We start from the raw sequence: 19,370 nt of genomic DNA, 5'->3' as shown, positions 1-19,370 counted from the left end.
TCACTGTCAATCACTATGTGTGGGTTGAGTAATCAGGACTGTCACTGACAATCACTGTGTGTGGGTGGAGTAATCAGGACTGTCACTGTCAATCACTGTGTGTGGGTTGGCTAATCAGGACTATCACATCAAAATCTAATTAACCTTTAATTCAGGAATACAGGCGGTCCCCTACTTAAGAACACTCGACTTACAGACGACCCCTAGTTACAAACGGACCTCTGGATATTGGTAATTTCTTGTACTTTAGTCCTAGGCTACAATGATCAGCTATAACAGTTATCACAGGTGTCTGTAATGAAGCTTTAGTGTTAATATTGATTCTTATGACAACCCAACATTTTTAAAATCCAATTGTCACAGAGACCAAAAAAGTTCTGGCTGGGATTACAATGATAAAATATACAGTTCCGACCTACATACAAATTCAACTTAAGAACAAACCTACTGTATGTCCCTAAGTCATATAATCCTATACACAGTATCACAGTGTTCAACACTGCACTATCACTTGGTGCTAAGAATTAGCTGACACGTTCACATCAGTAGATTAGAAGTAGGTGTGACCAAGTAGCAGTAGATATTTTTAATGATATCTTCATTTTACACTACAGGAAGTTGAATATTAGTTGAAGTTTCTTTTCTATGGAGAACTTTAGTTTACCAACACCGATAAAAATTGTTTTGTATTGGCCATGGGTCCCACTCAACCGCGGCAGGAGGTGTTATTCTCTCCGTCAATCCTCCGAGCATGAAAACAAACCTTTAACTGTAATCGACCCAGATGACTCATAGAAAACACTCTGCATCCCACGTGATAATCACATACAGAAAAACACTTTCGGGCCATAGGATTAAATTCAATGTATTCTGTTCAACAAGTAGAAGGAGGCAGCTGGGAAACAGTATGAAGAAAGGTATATGCCTCCCACTCCTTATGCAGGCATGGCAGGTATGCCGTAGATTAGTCCTACAGAAGTGACTGGCATGGTAGGAACATTCCATGCATCAACAACATTAACATTCCTAGATATTAGATAGTGATTAAAGGAAACCTGTCAGCAGAAGTTGACTGTTGTGTTGAAAAGTAGCTCCGAGATCATGTTTATTTCATGACCCAGTGTGGTGACGTCAACCAATAAATCTACCGAGTTATTATCTGGTTGTATAAAGTCAAAGGGGTGGAGAGCTCATCACTGAAGTCAAGCTCTCCTCACCTCACGGGAGAGCTCTGATGTGATTGATCGACCTGTGTTCATGGACATGACTTATTGGCTCCCAGGTTTACATAAGTAGAGTAGAAGAAGGTGTGACAAAGCAGTATTAGATATATTTAATAATATCTTCATCTTGCACTACAGGAAATTGAAGATTAGTTGAAGTTTCTTTTATATGGAGAACGTCAGATCACCAATGCTATGAAAAATTGTTTTGTCTTGGCCATGGATCCCACTAAACCACGATTAAAGTGAGTTGGCTGTATATAGTCAAAAGGGTAGAGAGCTCAGCACTGAAGTCAAGCTCTCTTTGCCTCACAAGGGAGCTCTGATGTGATTGATGGTCCTGTGTTCAGGGACATGACTTATTGGCTCTCTTTAAAGAGTAACTGTAAAGGTTTTTTATTTTTTCAATAATCAATAACTCTTGGGATGTAAAATTACTTTGCCTATTATCTTTATTACCTCTATGCAGTAGTTTACTTGCTATAGCCCTCAGATTACCTCATTGCTGTAATGGTTGCCTCCTCTCCATGTGCTGATAAGCCTTATCAATCCGTATTTTATTTACACTTTGTTTCTATCGGTTTCCTGGGAGGAGGGGAGGATCTGCTGCTCCCTGCTTACAGGGGAAGAGGTCATGTTTCAGTGAATGCAGCACAGATGGATGTGTATGCAGATGTCTCCTGCATAAATAGTGAGGTACAAGATCTCCCTGTTCCATATCAGTCCCTCCATCCCAGTGTGTGATTCTACAGATGTTTTTCTGTCCCCGCTCTTCTCACTGCCCCCTCCCCCCAACTTGTCATCGGCTGTATCAGCTCTGTCCAGATAAGCTATTAACCCTTAGTGCTCACAAAGCACAGGCTATAGACTGCATGTAACTAGTTTACTTATGATTCCTACCATTTATTACATGTTCCCTGCTCCTCCATGTGGTGGAAGCTACTGGGCTGTCACTATATACATCTTCTATGTGCACAGTGTATTACTACTTAGGAGGTAGGATGACCCTTATAACATATTCAGGACATTGTGGTCCCGGATAAGTAGGAGTGAATGTTCTATCTTATGAATGCGAGCAGTGTACATGAGTCCTGCACCATTAACTAAACCTCCTCTCGGGAAGAAAGTTGAGTTGAAGAAGTTGTACACCTCTAACCTTAAAGTTATTACATACAAGACTCTCTATTACCCTCCGCTTCTCCCTCCGTGAATGGGATTCACAGGTCACCACCACAAGAGGTCACTCTCAAAATTGAACAATTTAAATAAGATTCTTTCAAGTGTCTTTGTTGACAGCTACTCTGTGCAAATACAATCTGGCACGAAAATGGATGTTTTACTTGCTGGGAATTTTTCCCTTGTCCGGAGTCAAGCACAAATGGAATGTAAAAATAAAAGGAAAATCATCATCAGTTTTTTACCCTTAACCATGGGGAACACGAGGCAACCTCATGAAAAATTACTAGCACACACACCATAAAACACAAATTTGGCGTGACATGTCAATCAAACTGAGTCGGGGAGAGAAGATACAGTGAAGGGGGGAGATTTATCATTTAACATGCAGGAAGTCGGGCGCACGATCTTCATGAATTGCGGCAGATGTGGATTCTGGCGGACAACGCACCTCGGGGATCGCGCAGGGACCAGGTAAGTAAATGTGCCCCAATATTGGCAGGGACACTTCTTAAATACCTGTGCAAGCCGTTTACACTAGAAAGAACGTGCAAAGTCCGTCAGAAAACCGGCGCACGGCCCTTAGTACATGTGCCCCAGTGTTTCACCCAGATTACCTTTGGGCTAATCCCAAGGGAGATATCAAAGTGTCTTTGTCAAGGATCTGGCCACTACCTCTCCGAGTATTCTCTGTGTTGGGTAGTGCTGGCTCAGACCTGGGATAATCAAAGTGAGTCCAAGATTGGGACAGGCAGATATGGATACAGGACCAGGTTCAAAACACAGGGATTCTGACATGCACACATTTGCCCAAGGTACTAGGGTTTTTCCCACCAAACAAGTCAGGCCCTATCCACATGTTAGGGCCTAACATGCTCATAGGTTGTGATGAGACCCCAACGGATCGCAAGAACGGGAAGTGCGATGGGGTCTGAGGTACATCCATTGGACCCCTCGACGCTCCCAGAGATGAATGGAGCAGACGGCCGCGCATGTGTGTGTATAGGGACTTGCATTTTTGGTGTGTTGGCAGGCGGCTGGCAGGTGGACCACAGATGAGGTGTGCAGACGGGCCTGTTCATCACACCAGGCATAGCCCCATTACATTGGGGCATCAATTTCAAATTTTAAAAAACATCCCGTTTTCACCCATATCACCCCTCACTTCCCCCCTTAGGACATCATACATGTCCTCACTGGCCAATCCCAGGGGACTAGGGACACAGCTCTGCACAGAGAAAGGTAAACTTTTCTAACTTATCTTTTTTTCTGAAAAAAACAGCTTTACTATACAGTCTCTTCGGCAACGTGTACACTATTCTCTAGTGGAAAAATGGGGGAGCCAAGAAAAAGGGCTCCTGACGACAGGTTCCCTTTAACACCTATGGAGCCTGGAGCCGTTCAGGCTCATTTGCATAATTTTAAAAGCATATTTTTTGGTAAAAAAAGAAGCTAAATGCAGAGGGGGCACACATGTAAGTGTGCTTGGTTTACAACCCTTCATCCTGGTGGCAGATGTCCTTTAACACGCACAATTATATAATATAGATCTCTTATATAAACGCTACATTTTATAATGATATTATTCATTAGATTCTGATTATAGACAGCACTAGCACAAATTTTTTGCTTCCAAATAAAACCCAGACACAAAAGCGGAGGAAAATATCTCTCCTCCACGTAGTCGCCCACACACAGCACCGAAAAAAATTTATAAAATAAAAATTTCTGTCTAAACCGAGGGAAAGCCACATCTGGAAGAAAGTCTGTTTTACTACTGCGTATCCAGCCCACTCAAAGCCGTACTTGAAAGTCAGTCCCATCTCCGCGCCGAGTGACGTACAGTCTGAACAGAAAGGTGAGCGAGCTGTCAGAGAGACGCCAAGACTTACCAGCAGCTGAAGCCGGGCTCCGAGGCTTCACACACAGATGTAGGGAGCACCGGGTGCAGTGTAACAACTTGTTTTTCATCTCAGGCCCCATCTCCTCTGCTTCTCCCTATTGTCCCCATTGTGAATGAGTCATCCGGTGCTTTGTATGCAATTTGCAACTTCCAAAAGTGTCATTTGTTCTCGGCAATCTCATAATCATATTTTCTTATTAAATCTTCCTCACATCAACTAACAACAGGTATTAGTCATTTCTCAAGAAGGCACTGGGGATCTGGAGTCCGCTTCGGATCCATAAATCAAGTGCGTAGTGAAGCCAAGGCCAGTAGACCTCCGGTGTAGCTGAGAATTGTACACCTAACTTCACTGCGCCGAGTGTGCGGAGGAGCTGCGATCAGTAGACTTTGCTTTACTGTGCATGCACCCTATGTTGGTGGCTGAGCTGAAACCAGTATACCTCGCTTTACTGTGCATGCGCACTATGTGGGTGGCTGAGCTGAAAGCAGTATACATCGCTTTACTGAGCATGCGCACTATGTGGGTGGCTGAGCTGAAAGCAGTATACCTCGCTTTACTGTGCATGCACCCTATGTTGGTGGCTGAGCTGAAACCAGTATACCTCGCTTTACTGTGCATGCGCACTATGTGGGTGGCTGAGCTGAAAGCAGTATACATCGCTTTACTGAGCATGCGCACTATGTGGGTGGCTGAGCTGAAAGCAGTATACCTCGCTTTACTGTGCATGCGCACTATGTGGGTGGCTTAGCTGAAACCAGTATACCTCGCTTTACTGTGCATGCGCCCTATGTGGGTGGCTGAGCTGAAATCAGTATACATCGCTTTACAGTGCATGCGCCCTATGTGGGTGGCTAAGCTGAAATCAGTATACATCGCTTTACTGTGCATGCACACTATGTTGGTGGCTGAGCTGAAATCAGTATACATCGCTTTACTGTGCATGCACACTATGTTGGTGGCTGAGCTGAAATCAGTATACATCGCTTTACTGTGCATGCACACTATGTGGGTGGCTTAGCTGAAACCAGTATACCTCGCTTTACTGTGCATGCGCACTATGTTGGTGGCTGAGCCGAAATCAGTATACCTCACTTTACTGTGCATGCGCACTATGCGGGTGGCTTAGCTGAAACCAGTATACATCGCTTTACTGTGCATGCGCACTATGTGGGTGGCTGAGCCGAAATCAGTATACCTCACTTTACTGTGCATGCGCACTATGCGGGTGGCTTAGCTGAAACCAGTATACATCGCTTTACTGTGCATGCACACTATGTTGGTGGCTGAGCCGAAATCAGTATACCTCACTTTACTGTGCATGCGCACTATGCGGGTGGCTTAGCTGAAACCAGTATACATCGCTTTAATGTGCATGTGCACTATGTGTGTGGCTTAGCTGAAACCAGTATACCTCGCTTTACTGTGCATGCGCACTATGTTGGTGGCTGAGCTGTGGTCAGTTCACCACACTTCACTGCATGCGCACTGTCTTTGTGGCTGAGCTCAGTAAATCTCGCTTCTCTGTGCATGCACACTGTGTGTGTTGGAGCCAATATCAGTACACGGTAGTTCAGTGCACATGCGCATTGCGTGTGGCATAGCCAAGGGAAGTTTGCCTCTTCACTACGCATGCGCACTGTGTGTGTGCGCCATAGCCAAGATCGGTAATCTCACTTTACTGTACATGCACACTGTGTGTGTGGCGGATCAGAAATCAGTACTCTTTGCTTCAGTATGCATGTGAACTGTGTGTGTTTGGTGCCAAGATCAGTAGACCTCTCTTCACTGTGCATGCTGTAACTGAGATCAGTACTCCTCGCTTTACTGCGCATGTAGAAAAGAGCATTGTAGGCCTGCTGCCTCTATCAAAGGTAGAGCAGAGCACAGTAGATCAAGACTGAGCAACCACGCCTATTGTGCAACCACGCCTATTGTGCAACCACGCCCATTGTGCAACCACGCCCATTGTGCAACCACGCCCATTGTGCAACCACGCCCATTGTGCAACCACGCCCATTGTGCAACCGCGCCCATTGTGCAACCGCGCCCATTGTGCAACCGCGCCCATTGTGTACCTAAGTCCCTAATTTATACAGGAAAAACAGTGACGATTTCTCTGCATTAAGGCCACAGATAAAAAGTTTTTAGAAAGTAGTGGCAGTATGCGGGAAAGCATTTTTAAAATCAGCATAGCACAGGCTTTCGGAACCGGTCACCTGATTTAAAAAAAAAAAAAAACATTTATACGACATACCTCATATGTCTGCACCCGACTAGTTCATCGCCTCTCGCTCACTTTTGTACATGACCAACTGACGATGAGCAACTTGCTTGATCCTTAATCACATGCGTTCAGGACAAGGGCTCTCGAGAGCATTTACCGAACACCTCAGCAAACCAAACACTGATTCACATCTCCACCAACAACCGGCGCACGGCAAGTAGTGAGTCACCCACTTATGATAACAATCACTTCATGGAGCAGAAACACACACATGTTTGTATTATGCGTCTATTATTTACTCTAGTAATGTATAGAGATACATAACAAAATGCATATTATCCATATATCTACATAATGTATAATAATATACATCCAATACAGAGTCAACCTAGTAATAGATGAAAAAAAAGACTAAAAATGTCACCACATTCACCTTTTAGCATCCTAATAAGGTAGATCCGGCGGCAGGTTCCTCTAATGTAGAGTAGTATAGCCCTTTTTAGGGGTAATTCTTTCGTGGCCCAGAACTTTTATAAATTTTAATTCTCCCAATATGCAAATTTTCCTAAAGAGCCTACTGGGGCGTGGAGTAGCCAGAGCTGAGGCTACATGGCACGGCTACTCCACGCCCCAGTAGCCTCTTGCGTTCCCCCTACCAACTCATCTTCAGCAAACAGCTACAAGGAGCTGCGCGCACTCATCTGCGAAGCTGGGTTCTGCGCATGCACAGTAGCTCCGGCTTCAGAGCCGAGACTGCGAGTGTGCGCTGATACCATTCGCTGCCTCTTTGTGTCTCTCTCTCTCTGACATTCCATCCACACTATGAATGGGAGAGGGGAGCAGGATTAGTCATAACTATCCTGCTACAGCTCCTACTCTTCAGCTGAGCTCAGACATGTTAACAAAGATCCACGGAGAGTCCGCACACAGTACAAAAGTAGATAGCAGGCATTATAATCACTCATTTAGCATGCAGGTATTATCCACTTAGCAGATAAGGCACATGGGCAACTTAGTTAAGGTCTAAGGCCTTAGTTAAGGCCATAGTTAAGGCACATGTCCAACCCCTTTTTTCTTTTTTCTTTACAAGCCTCCAGTTCCTCCTCTCATCCTCTGGACACATTTCTTCTTTCCAAAACCTTAGCTGTTTGGTCCTTTATATACACATTTTTAACCTTTTGTGCTCAATTCCTCTATCGCCGTTCTCTGCCCCAGGGGCTCTTGCCTATGTCACAGAAGCCCCTTCTGACATTGTCACCCACTAATTATTCACAAGTCCATTCAGGGAAGGAAGAGGCAGGAAGAAGTGATGAATAAAGGCGTGAATAATTATTAGATGACTGAGCCTCAGGGGCTTCTGTGATGTACACAGGTACCCCTGAGGCTCATTTACATCATATTAAACCCTGTTTTTCTCAAAAAACTAAAATATTAGAAGCAAGAAGATCCGGTATTAGGAGACACACCCATGTGTATATGTGTACTTGGTGTAGAAACAGTCTATCCATGAGGTTAGCGCGTTTCTAGTCATGTCAGAGACCCCTTGCTATGCTCCGAACACTTGTTTGTGCTGACTCTTTTCAGGGCAGCGCTAAATTAAAATGGAAATTCACACGTTTGTCTAAAGGTCAATGAACTGGACCCTTGGGACGTGGCTGACAATTAGGAAGGTATTTAATACACCATTACACTTAGATTAGTCCCACAGGGACAGACTCATTGTCGGGCTTACTCATAATTACTGCTTCTTTACTGTCATCTGTGAAAGGACATCCTTATCAGCATTAAAAATAGGAGCACAAATGCTACATATCAGGAAAACATAGATAAATACATGTAAGTAATGATCAAGGTGGTAACAGCAAAGTTACACAAGTACCATATTTTTCAGACTATAAGGCGCACTAAAAATCCTTTGATTTTCTCAGAAATCAAAGGTGCGCCTTATAGTCCACTGCGCCTTATATATGAACCGTACTTACAGACAACAGCTGCCTTGTACTGTGCACAGGTCTGCCACCTGCTGGTCATTCACCCTTATAATCAGGTGCGCCTTATACTCCGGTGCGCCTTATATATGAACCTAGAGGGTTTAGCAGGGATTTATTGATGGTGCGCCTTATACTCCGGTGCGCCTCATATATGAACCTAGATGTTTTAGCAGGGATTTATTGATGGTGCGCCTTATACTCCGGTGCGCCTTATAGTCCGAAAAATACTGTATATATGATCCCAACCCACACCGCCCATTGGGGGCTGTAAGACCCCAGGCTGACACATTCGGCAATTTTGGACCTCCTGGCCACTTTCAATTATGGTGTAACGGCATTGACTTTAAAGGAAATCTACCATCAAACTCGATCATGATAAACCAGGGACACTTACTCATAGATCCAGGCACCGGGACTATGTTACTCTTCTTATATTTCTTATCCATGGCCTCCTTCTCCTTCTAAAATCAACTTTTTAAATGCTGCTAATGAGACTATGGGTGTGTTACCAGAGCCCCTCCATGCTGCAGCTTCACAGGCTATTACACGGTCTCCACCTCTCCCTAGCTCCCTCAGACTACAACTAAGAATCGTTTAGATTTAAAACACATCTTTTTTTTTTTTCTCATGATTAGATTTTTTATATTTATGGCATAAAGTGTTTTTTATAACCCACTTCATATTTTCCTAAAGGACTTTGCTGGAAATGTTTCTGCATTGTTTGTCTGATTCCGACTCAGCTTTTCCATGCAAAAGCAGTAATTGGCATCTGGGATGGGAAAGCTGAATAGTCTTTCTATATGTTTATGAACGTCCCCCTCCCTCTAATGTAATCTCGCACAGTGGGAGGGGAGGAAGTTCTCCTGCACAGTGTAATAGCCTTTGAAGCTACAACATGGATGGGCTCTGGGGTTCATTAGCATAACTGTAATAGAAACATAATCCAGAGAGGTCAGAAGGGAAGTAAAGGGGAGAAGAAGAGTCTCCTATGGACAGTGCATGTAGGTAATTAATAGTCAGTGCCATAGGTAGAACACAATACATAAGACATAAAACATACAGGCTTGGCTATAGGGGGCACAAAGGGTCATGTCCGTGTGGACCCGACGCGTTTCGCTACATGTATGCGCCTTCCTCAGGGGATAACAGGAAGCTACATACCATTTATACAAACACCTAACATCTATAACATATAATAACGTAATATATACACACATAATATCATACTATACATAGAAAACCGCGCTAATCTACAACTTACTCGTTATTAGGGGGGTTGGGGGGTTTCCAGTGCATCAGGAAGGGGGTCGGTAAGACAGGATGACAGCAGGGGGACCTTCACTTTGATTCATGTGTAATTAAGCTTAATCGATGCGTTTGACGCATTTACGTTTCGAAGCCCCTCGCACGCCCATATGTCACAACTGCTGGAAAGGGCCAGAGATGTTTTATCCTTCCAATTTATGTCATTAAAATAAATGGGGCGAGAAGTGCAGATGTTTCCCTGTACTGGGGAGGGGGCTGCTAGTATATACACACAGTATACAGAGCCCTGCGATGGCTTCCCGGAGAGTAGTAAATATTACTAATATTATACGTCACATTTCTTATAGAGATTCAACGCAAAGAGGAATTTGTTTTTATTTGTTGTCATTTTTTATAAAAAAAAATTTATGTTATAAAAAATAAATGTACCTGTATTTTTTGGGACTAATAAGACGCACTTTTTAGCAAGAAAAAAAAATCTTGCACATAATACAAAGTTGAAGTGAATGCATGTAGCAGTACTGAGCGTGTTCATGTGAGTGAATGTGTAGCAGAGCAGAGAGAGTGAGTGTAGTCAGAAGTGTGTTTAAGTGTACAGATGTGGCAGAGCTGGGTGTGAGTGTGTGGATGTGGCAGAGCTGGGTGTGAGTGTGCGGATGTTGCAGAGCTGGGTGTGAGTGTGCGGATGTGGCAGAGCTGGGTGTGAGTGTGCGGATGTTGCAGAGCTGGGTGTGAGTGTGCGGATGTAGCAGAGCTGGGTGTGAAGTCAAACAGAGAGAGAGCTGAGGATAGGGACACCAGTGCGTGTGTCACTTATATAATCCAATGCTCAAAGTATTTCTTATCCAAAAAAATTTTTTACGTACGCAAATAATTTCTAAGTATTCAAAAAGGTATTTTATTAATTCATCACATAAAGCAATAGTTATTACAAAGAAATAGAGAGGTAGCAATAAAATGGACACCAAGTATTAAAAACAGTGTATTACCAAAAAGATTTAGGGAGAGTATCAGAAGCAGACACTGGGAACCGGTATGGAAGACATGGTAAGTACAACTGACATAATGCAACCATGTGCAAATATGAGCATGTAAGCAGGGAGTTCAAAAGACAGCCATAGTCAAATTACCATACCGTGGAGAGAGGAATACACTGTGTGACCCCGACACGTGTTTCGCCGACTGGCTTTCTCAAGGGGAGTGTCAGGTACAAGTGCACTAATGATTATAAATCTCTATCAGCCAATGAGCTTAGGGGATCAATTAAGTAAATCCAAAATAACAGGGGAATATATGACATCACAGGAAGGGGGGGAGAATAGCTGCCTTGTCCAATCACCACTGAACTAGTGCCACGTGTAATAATAATTGCGCATGCGCGAAACATCGCAAATGTGCGCACGGGAGCCGCAATTAAGGTAAGGGTATAGTGCGCTTGCGTACAAACTCGGGGCAGAAACAGTGCAAAAGGACATCCAACAAAATGTGAAATATACACACTAACAAATATATGCCTAAATAGTGGGGGCGCCTAAACATTGGGCTATATGCCGAATAAATACTAAATTCATGCATGTGCACATCCATTAAATGTTAAATATAAAAAGATGTATTAAAGAGTCTTTAGAATGGGACAAGACCCATATAGCAATATAACAGTATTAAGCCATACATCAAATATTATGCAACCACATATACAGTTGTACCAGGAATGACCTGTAGTAAAAGTGACAAGTGCAATAATACAGGAGTACTTATAAAAGGAAATGTGCAAAATAGGTACAAGAATTGCAATAATTTATGTGCAAAATAGGTACACAAATAACAATGAATACAAATATATAAAATATAAAATATTATATTACATAGTCTATGATAAAAACAAGGTGCGGTGAAGTGAATCAGTGCCACTCGTGAAGCATGCAGTGAAGTGTCAAATCGTGAAGACAATATTGTGTATAATAATATAGGAAAAAAGGTGTATGGCGGATCAATCAGGAGTGGGACTGTCCAGTAAAGAAAGAAAACCACTGTTGAGGGTAAGGAATCCATGTAAGAAAATCGGCAAAGTCTATATTCCCCTTGGTTAGAACCTTAAATTGAGTTGCATGTACAGATGTGGCAGAGCTGGGTGTGAGTGTACAGATGTAGCAGGGCTGGGTGTGAGTGTACAGATGTGGCAGAGCTGGGTGTGAGTGTGCGGATGTTGCAGAGCTGGGTGTGAGTGTACAGATGTGGCAGAGCTGGGTGTGAGTGTGCGGATGTTGCAGAGCTGGGTGTGAGTGTACAGATGTGGCAGAGCTGGGTGTGAGTGTGCGGATGTTGCAGAGCTGGGTGTGAGTGTACAGATGTGGCAGAGCTGGGTGTGAGTGTGCGGATGTTGCAGAGCTGGGTGTGAGTGTACAGATGTGGCAGAGCTGGGTGTGAGTGTACAGATGTAGCAGGGCTGGGTGTGAGTGTACAGATGTGGCAGAGCTGGGTGTGAGTGTGCGGATGTTGCAGAGCTGGGTGTGAGTGTACAGATGTGGCAGAGCTGGGTGTGAGTGTGCGGATGTGGCAGAGCTGGGTGTGAGTGTACAGATGTGGCAGAGCTGGGTGTGAGTGTGCGGATGTTGCAGAGCTGGGTGTGAGTGTACAGATGTGGCAGAGCTGGGTGTGAGTGTGCGGATGTGGCAGAGCTGGGTGTGAGTGTACAGATGTGGCAGAGCTGGGTGTGAGTGTACGGATGTGGCAGAGCTGGGTGTGAGTGTACAGATGTGGCAGAGCTGGGTGTGAGTGTACAGATGTGGCAGAGCTGGGTGTGAGTGTACAGATGTGGCAGAGCTGGGTGTGAGTGTGTGGATGTGGCAGAGCTGGGTGTGAGTGTACAGATGTGGCAGAGCTGGGTGTGAGTGTGTGGATGTGGCAGAGCTGGGTGTGAGTGTACAGATGTGGCAGAGCTGGGTGTGAGTGTGTGGATGTGGCAGAGCTGGGTGTGAGTGTGTGGATGTGGCAGAGCTGGGTGTGAGTGTGTGGATGTGGCAGAGCTGGGTGTGAGTGTGTGGATGTGGCAGAGCTGGGTGTGAGTGTACAGATGTGGCAGAGCTGGGTGTGAGTGTACAGATGTGGCAGAGCTGGGTGTGAGTGTACAGATGTGGCAGGGCTGGGTGTGAGTGTACAGATGTGGCAGGGCTGGGTGTGAGTGTACAGATGTGGCAGAGCTGGGTGTGAGTGTGCGGATGTTGCAGAGCTGGGTGTGAGTGTGCGGATGTTGCAGAACTGGGTGTGAGTGTACAGATGTAGCAGGGCTGGGTGTGAGTGTGCGGATGTTGCAGAGCTGGGTGTGAGTGTGCGGATGTTGCAGAGCTGGGTGTGAGTGTGCGGATGTTGCAGAGCTGGGTGTGGGTGTGCGGATGTTGCAGAGCTGGGTGTGAGTGTGCGGATGTGGCAGAGCTGGGTGTGAGTGTGCGGATGTTGCAGAGCTGGGTGTGAGTGTGCGGATGTTGCAGAGCTGGGTGTGAGTGTGCGGATGTTGCAGAGCTAGGTGTGAGTGTGCGGATGTTGCAGAGCACGGTGTGAGTGTGCGGATGTTGCAGAGCTGGGTGTGAGTGTGCGCCTGTATTGCAAAATCTAGGATCTGCCTACGGAGGGAGGAGGAGCAAAGAGCGCTCTGGTCTAAATGAACCCTTAATCGGTGTGTCTTACAGTCCTAAAAATACATTATATTATTTTAGATTTTTTTTTATTTATTTTAATTTAACATGGCCTTCATATGCCCAGGTTGTCTGGGATTAGGAAAAGATGGCTGCTTTCTTCCAAAATACAGTACAACACCCGTAGACCCGTGGAGCACTGTGGGGAGATCCCCTTCGGGAGAACAGCACAGAACCATCAGTTTGCTCTGAGTCACTGCTGTAGCAGCTTCTGTTTGAATACTACAGCACTTAGTCAGAGGGAGGGGAGTAGCTGTGTACAGGGAAAAAAAATCCCATACACCAGTACACCAGAGAGCAGCTACAATCCTGGAATTTGCGACTAACAACACAAACACAGGTGTGATTACACAGACCTCCAGGGCCCAATACCTAAAACCATCTACAGCGGTCACAACTGCTTGTAGATTCCCTGAAAATATTTTTATTCTATCAATTTCCTACATCTTTTGGCATCTCATGATGAATTTGTTTGGCTCTGATATCCATGAGATGTGTGAAGGCAGCCCACACTCCTGCGCTAAACTTTATAAAACTGTTCCTCTGGTCTACACACAGTGTGGGAATGTGAGAAGTGGGACGCGTAGGTGTATGAAAGGGTTAATAAAAGCCCCCCATCCCTACACAAGGCTCCTTAGTGCTACAGCGCACAGATTTTTCCCCCCAAATTCACATTTCTTGCAGTAAGGGGGTGTCCTATTCTCAGGTCATCAATATTAAACTGGTGGGGGTCAAACATCTAACCCTCCCACAGATCATCTGCTGTCAGCCAATGGTAAACAGAGAATGAAACATAGAGCACACAGCGCCCCTCTCTGTATAATGGCTGTGCTTTGTAATTGCATGTCAGCTCAAGTGAAAGAGAGTCAAGACTGACCCTGGCTTGTTATATCCCTGGTCATGTGATGTCAAATAGGTGCATGGCTCATTATATCCCTGGTCATGTGATGGCACACAGGTGCATGGCTCGTTATATCCCTGGTCATGTGATGGCACACAGGTGCACGGCTCGTTATATCCCTGGTCATGTGATGGCACACAGGTGCACGGCTCGTTATATCCCTGGTCATGTGATGTCACACAGGTGCACAGCGCATTATATCCCTGGTCATGTGATGTAACACAGGTGCACGGCTCGTTATATCCCTGGTCATGTGATGGCACATATGTGCATGGCTCGTTATATCCCTGGTCATGTGATGTCACACAGGTGCATGGCTCGTTATATCCCTGGTCATGTGATGTCACACAGGTGCACGGCTCGTTATATCCCTGGTCATGTGATGTCACACAGGTGCACGGCTCGTTATATCCCTGGTCATGTGATGGCACATAGGTGCATGGCTCGTTATATCCCTGGTCATGTGATGTCACACAGGTGCACAGCGCATTATATCCCTGGTCATGTGATGTAACACAGGTGCACGGCTCGTTATATCCCTGGTCATGTGATGGCACATAGGTGCATGGCTCGTTATATCCCTGGTCATGTGATGTCACACAGGTGCATGGCTCGTTATATCCCTGGTCATGTGATGGCACATAGGTGCATGGCTCGTTATATCCCTGGTCATGTGATGTCACACAGGTGCATGGCTCGTTATATCCCTGGTCATGTGATGTCACACAGGTGCATGGCTCGTTATATCCCTGGTCATGTGATGTCACACAGGTGCATGGCTCGTTATATCCCTGGTCATGTGATGTCACACAGGTGCACGGCTCGTTATATCCCTGGTCATGTGATGTCACACAGGTGCACGGCTCGTTATATCCCTGGTCATGTGATGGCACATAGGTGCATGGCTCGTTATATCCCTGGTCATGTGATGTCACACAGGTGCACATTTCCTTATATGCCTGGTCATGTGATCTCACACAGGTGCACAACTCATTATATCCCTGGTCATGTGATCTCACACAGGTGCACATTTCCTTATATGCCTGGTCATGTGATCTCACACAGGTGCACAACTCATTATATCCCTGGTCATGTGATCTCACACAGGTGCACATTTCCTTATATGCCTGGTCATGTGATCTCACACAGGTGCACATTTCCTTATATGCCTGGTCATGTGATCTCACACAGGTGTATCAAAGACTGAGAGCTCCGTACTTACCCAGCGATAACCGGATAATCCTGCTGATAACCTGCTGTCAAAATGCCGGGCAGCAGAGCTAAACATGGCCTCGGCCGTTACCCACGGAGAATGAGCTAGACCAGAGCCTCTGGAGCCGCTGCAAAGCTCAGAGAATATACATGGAAGGGCTCACAAGATGGTGGTGGCCCCTTACAGCCAGCAGCTCCCGCCATTCCTCCTGCGCCTCAAGTACTCAAAGAGGTATGCTGCCAGCTCTTGATGGTCATCCAAACCTCCACCACGTCCCTCACCTCTAAAATAGACGAGGTACGAGTAGATGTGGGCCTGATCCGCCAGGACCCGCAAAAGCTCAGGGACAGGGTCAAAGAAACGGAGACCTGTATATCCCAGGTGGAAGACCTGACGGCCCCCATGCCGGAACGCCTGCGGTCCCTGGAAATGGCGGCGACTCTATGGGCCCTCAAATCAGACGACCTTGAAAACCGGCTCCGTCACAATAACGTGCTCATACTGGGACTTCCAGAACAGGCGGAGGGGAACGACCTAGTCAGCGTTTCCTAACGCTGCACTATCGCCCGCATACGCGAAAGGGCACATTGTGTTCCCGCCAAACCACCACCACCTGGTGCCAGAGCTCGTCCTTTCTTAGTCCGCCTAATGTGTAGCATGGACCGGGAAGCAATGTGGCGTGTAATATCCTCCCCTTGGGAAAACTGTGCGCCCTCGGTCCGGTGAGTACCGCTGCCACCTCATAGCGGCGCGGGGTTTGATTGGTGCATGCTGGACCGCCAGTATCCCAGGCTGGATATGCCCTACAGGCCCAAAAGCTTAACGTTACTGTTTAATCATGTCACGTTATGTTACTATCTGTCCTAACACGGAACGTCAGAGACATGAGGGAAGCGCGAAAACGCAACATGGTTCTTTCATTAATGCCGGCTGGAGACTCACATGTCCCCTGGCCTAAGAGATGGACTGTACCGTCCTTGGGTTCAGTGGTCGGCACATGCAACACTTCCCACACTCGCCCATGGAGAATCCTTGCTAGTTCATACAGTGGTTAGGTGGGGAGTGGGATCCGTACTTATAGACCCCGAAGGAAGATTTGTGCTCACCCATCCCTGGATAAACTGTAAATCATACGTCATTTTATGCTTATACATCCCACCATCATCAGGTCTGGCCCTTTTGTATGAAGCGGCACGCTTCGTATCAGGCTTCCCTAACTCCTTAACTATTTGCATGGGGGGCTGGAACACTGTACTCGTTCTATTGACAAATTTCATGGTACCAGTGAGCCACCACCTGTTACTGGCGCGATTCCTCGGGGAGATGCCTAGGGAATTTACATGCTACACCCCAGGGAGAGAGTCTCTGTCCCGTATAGATTATATATGTGGCTATGACAGGGCCAGCTCTCAGGCCCATCAGACCATTCCCCAGTTCTAGAATTTTAGCAATATTCCAGATGGAAGATCCACCAACAGGGGGCTCTAAACGTAAAATACATCCATTTTGGCGGAGCCTAATGGGCGACCAAGATCACACTCCTGCACTACCTGACACTTATATCCCATACAACAATTACACATATTATTGGGAAGCACTCAAATCATATGTGAGAGGTAGCCTGCAGTCGGCCATGTCATATATTAGGCGGACACAGCTAGAGGGGAGGAGGAGGAGTTGGCTCGGGGCTGCAGTTCATTAGAAGCTGCGGTCATAGCTGCCCCCATGGAAGAAAATAGAGTGCTTGGCTACACCAGGGAGAAAGTATATTCACCACCTGTATGAGAAAAGTAAGCGTCACATGTTTTATTACAAACCAAAAAACATTTTGAAGAGGGCAATCAGTCCAGTCGTCTCCTGGTACACTGATCTACCGTAACACGGCGTCCCCAGCCATCCTTAAAATAAGAAATTACTCTGGAGAGCTGGTGAACACGACTAAAGATATATTATCTGTATTCCCCTCCTTCTACAGGGATTTATATGGCTCCAAGGTTGATCGTTCCGCGCAACAGATAGATGAATACCTGGCGGATCTCCCTTGTGGGACACTGGACGCTGAGCAGCGGGAACTTTTGGACGCCCCTATTACATTAGAGGAGCTGCAGGAGGCTCTCACCAGCATAGCCAAGGGAATGGGCCTGATGGGCTTCCCCCTGGAGGCTGTGGACTTAATACTAGGATCTTCCTTCGCGAGGCGTTGTTCATGGCCCGAAAAGCAGTAGCACTCCGTTGGATGGACCCCTGCCCCTCCTAGGTGTTCCCAATGGAAAACCCTTGTTAACGGAATAGTATCATATGAAAAGTCTACTCTGCTTCGGCCATGTCCTCCTCGCTTGATGCCCTTTTGTGACCTGCACTTTGTGCATTTCCAATGTATAATTTACCTCTCACCCGTTATTACTCTGTGATTTATATTTTGATACGTGGGCAAATTTTGATGTAACGCTTGTAAGTGCCAATTCTAAGTTTTTTGCTCAATAAACAAGTTTTTTCTTAAAAAAAAGGGGTTTTACAAATTTTGATTGCTATCCTTTTTCCACATCTGATCATGGGGGTACAACTGTTATAAGCTCCACTTATCTAGAGAACAGGGGGTCCATTCTCAATTAATTGACGGAGTGGTAGTTTGAGCATTTGCTCTACCGCTACAATCAAGACTATGGGATTGCTGAAAATTGCTGAGCACAGCGCTCCGTTCTCTCCAGCAATTCCTGTTCAGTGTCTATGAGAGTTCAGAATATTCTTCAGCACAGGTTCAGACACTCCTATTGTACTGAATGGAGAGGCAGAGGACACATGCTCAACCTGCTTCTCCATCAGTTAGTGAGAACGGGGCTTGGGGTCCATTCTCGGGATCGGTGGAAGTTTGTTCCCAGCAGTCAGATCAGATTGTTATCCCCTATCCTCTAGATTGGTGATAACAATCGAAGTTTGTAAAACCCCTTAAAGTTCGCCCATCCAACATGTTTTGTATGAACTAAGGGGACACTCACCTGGCCTTCCTGTGGACTCAGGCAGCTGATGACTTCATTCACCATCACCGGCTGGTGCAGAACTTGTCTTGTAGATGCGTCTGTCTGGCAGAACCTCCTGCTCGGCGGCACCGGAGCGCTGTGCAATCTGCTGAGTACTCCACACACCGCCCGTCTGACTGAAGGATGCATCTCACTGCAGACAAAAGCAAAACAAGAACACAATGTGAATCTGACTGTATAAGAAACAACAAAAAATAGCAGTTATTGCAATGAAAAAAAGAAGTGGAACAATAATATCCCTGAATAAAAATTATGGACGGATCATTCTGCCTGGGACCCACATTTGGGTGACCCATCATTAGGACAGGTCAATATAAAACCGACAGGGGTCCAGGATATGGCACCTCCGTGTCCAACTGTTTGCAGTGTCAGCAGTGCCCCATAACTGCAACTTTGTACGTTAAGCTGCAATATCAAACACGGCCACTATGCAATAAGGAGTCAATGGGGCAGATTTACTTACCCGGCCCGTTCGCGATCCAGCGGCGCGTTCTCTGAACAGGATTCAGGTCCGGACGGGATTTATGAAGGTAGTTCCTCCGCCGTCCACCAGGTGGCGCTGCTGCGCTGAAAATCATCTGAACGCACCGGAATACACCGAGCTGGACCAGGTGAAGGTAAGCGCTTCCCAAGCGACACATTTTCCATTTTTAAATGCGGCGGTTTTTCCGAATCCGTCGGGTTTTAGTTCGGCCACGCCCCCCGATTTCCGTCGCGTGCATGCCAGCGCCAATATCCG

General features: G+C 46.0%; 1 protein-coding gene across 2 annotated transcripts in view; it reads right to left on the bottom strand.

The window, feature by feature from the left end:
- The window catches only part of METTL15 (methyltransferase 15, mitochondrial 12S rRNA N4-cytidine), a 147,483-nt gene that overhangs the window by 119,157 nt on the left and 8,956 nt on the right, over positions 1-19,370 (bottom strand). For both annotated transcript variants that reach the window (XM_072118566.1, XM_072118565.1), the window contains exon 2: positions 18,590-18,764. In XM_072118566.1, the coding sequence (XP_071974667.1) occupies positions 18,590-18,764 (175 nt within the window). The remainder of the gene's footprint in view (positions 1-18,589; positions 18,765-19,370) is intronic.

Source organism: Engystomops pustulosus, chromosome 7 (assembly GCF_040894005.1).
Source record: "Engystomops pustulosus chromosome 7, aEngPut4.maternal, whole genome shotgun sequence".
Taxonomy (NCBI): domain Eukaryota; kingdom Metazoa; phylum Chordata; class Amphibia; order Anura; family Leptodactylidae; genus Engystomops; species Engystomops pustulosus.
The sequence above is the reverse complement of the archived record's forward strand: the minus strand, read 5'-3'. Positions and strand labels throughout refer to the sequence as shown.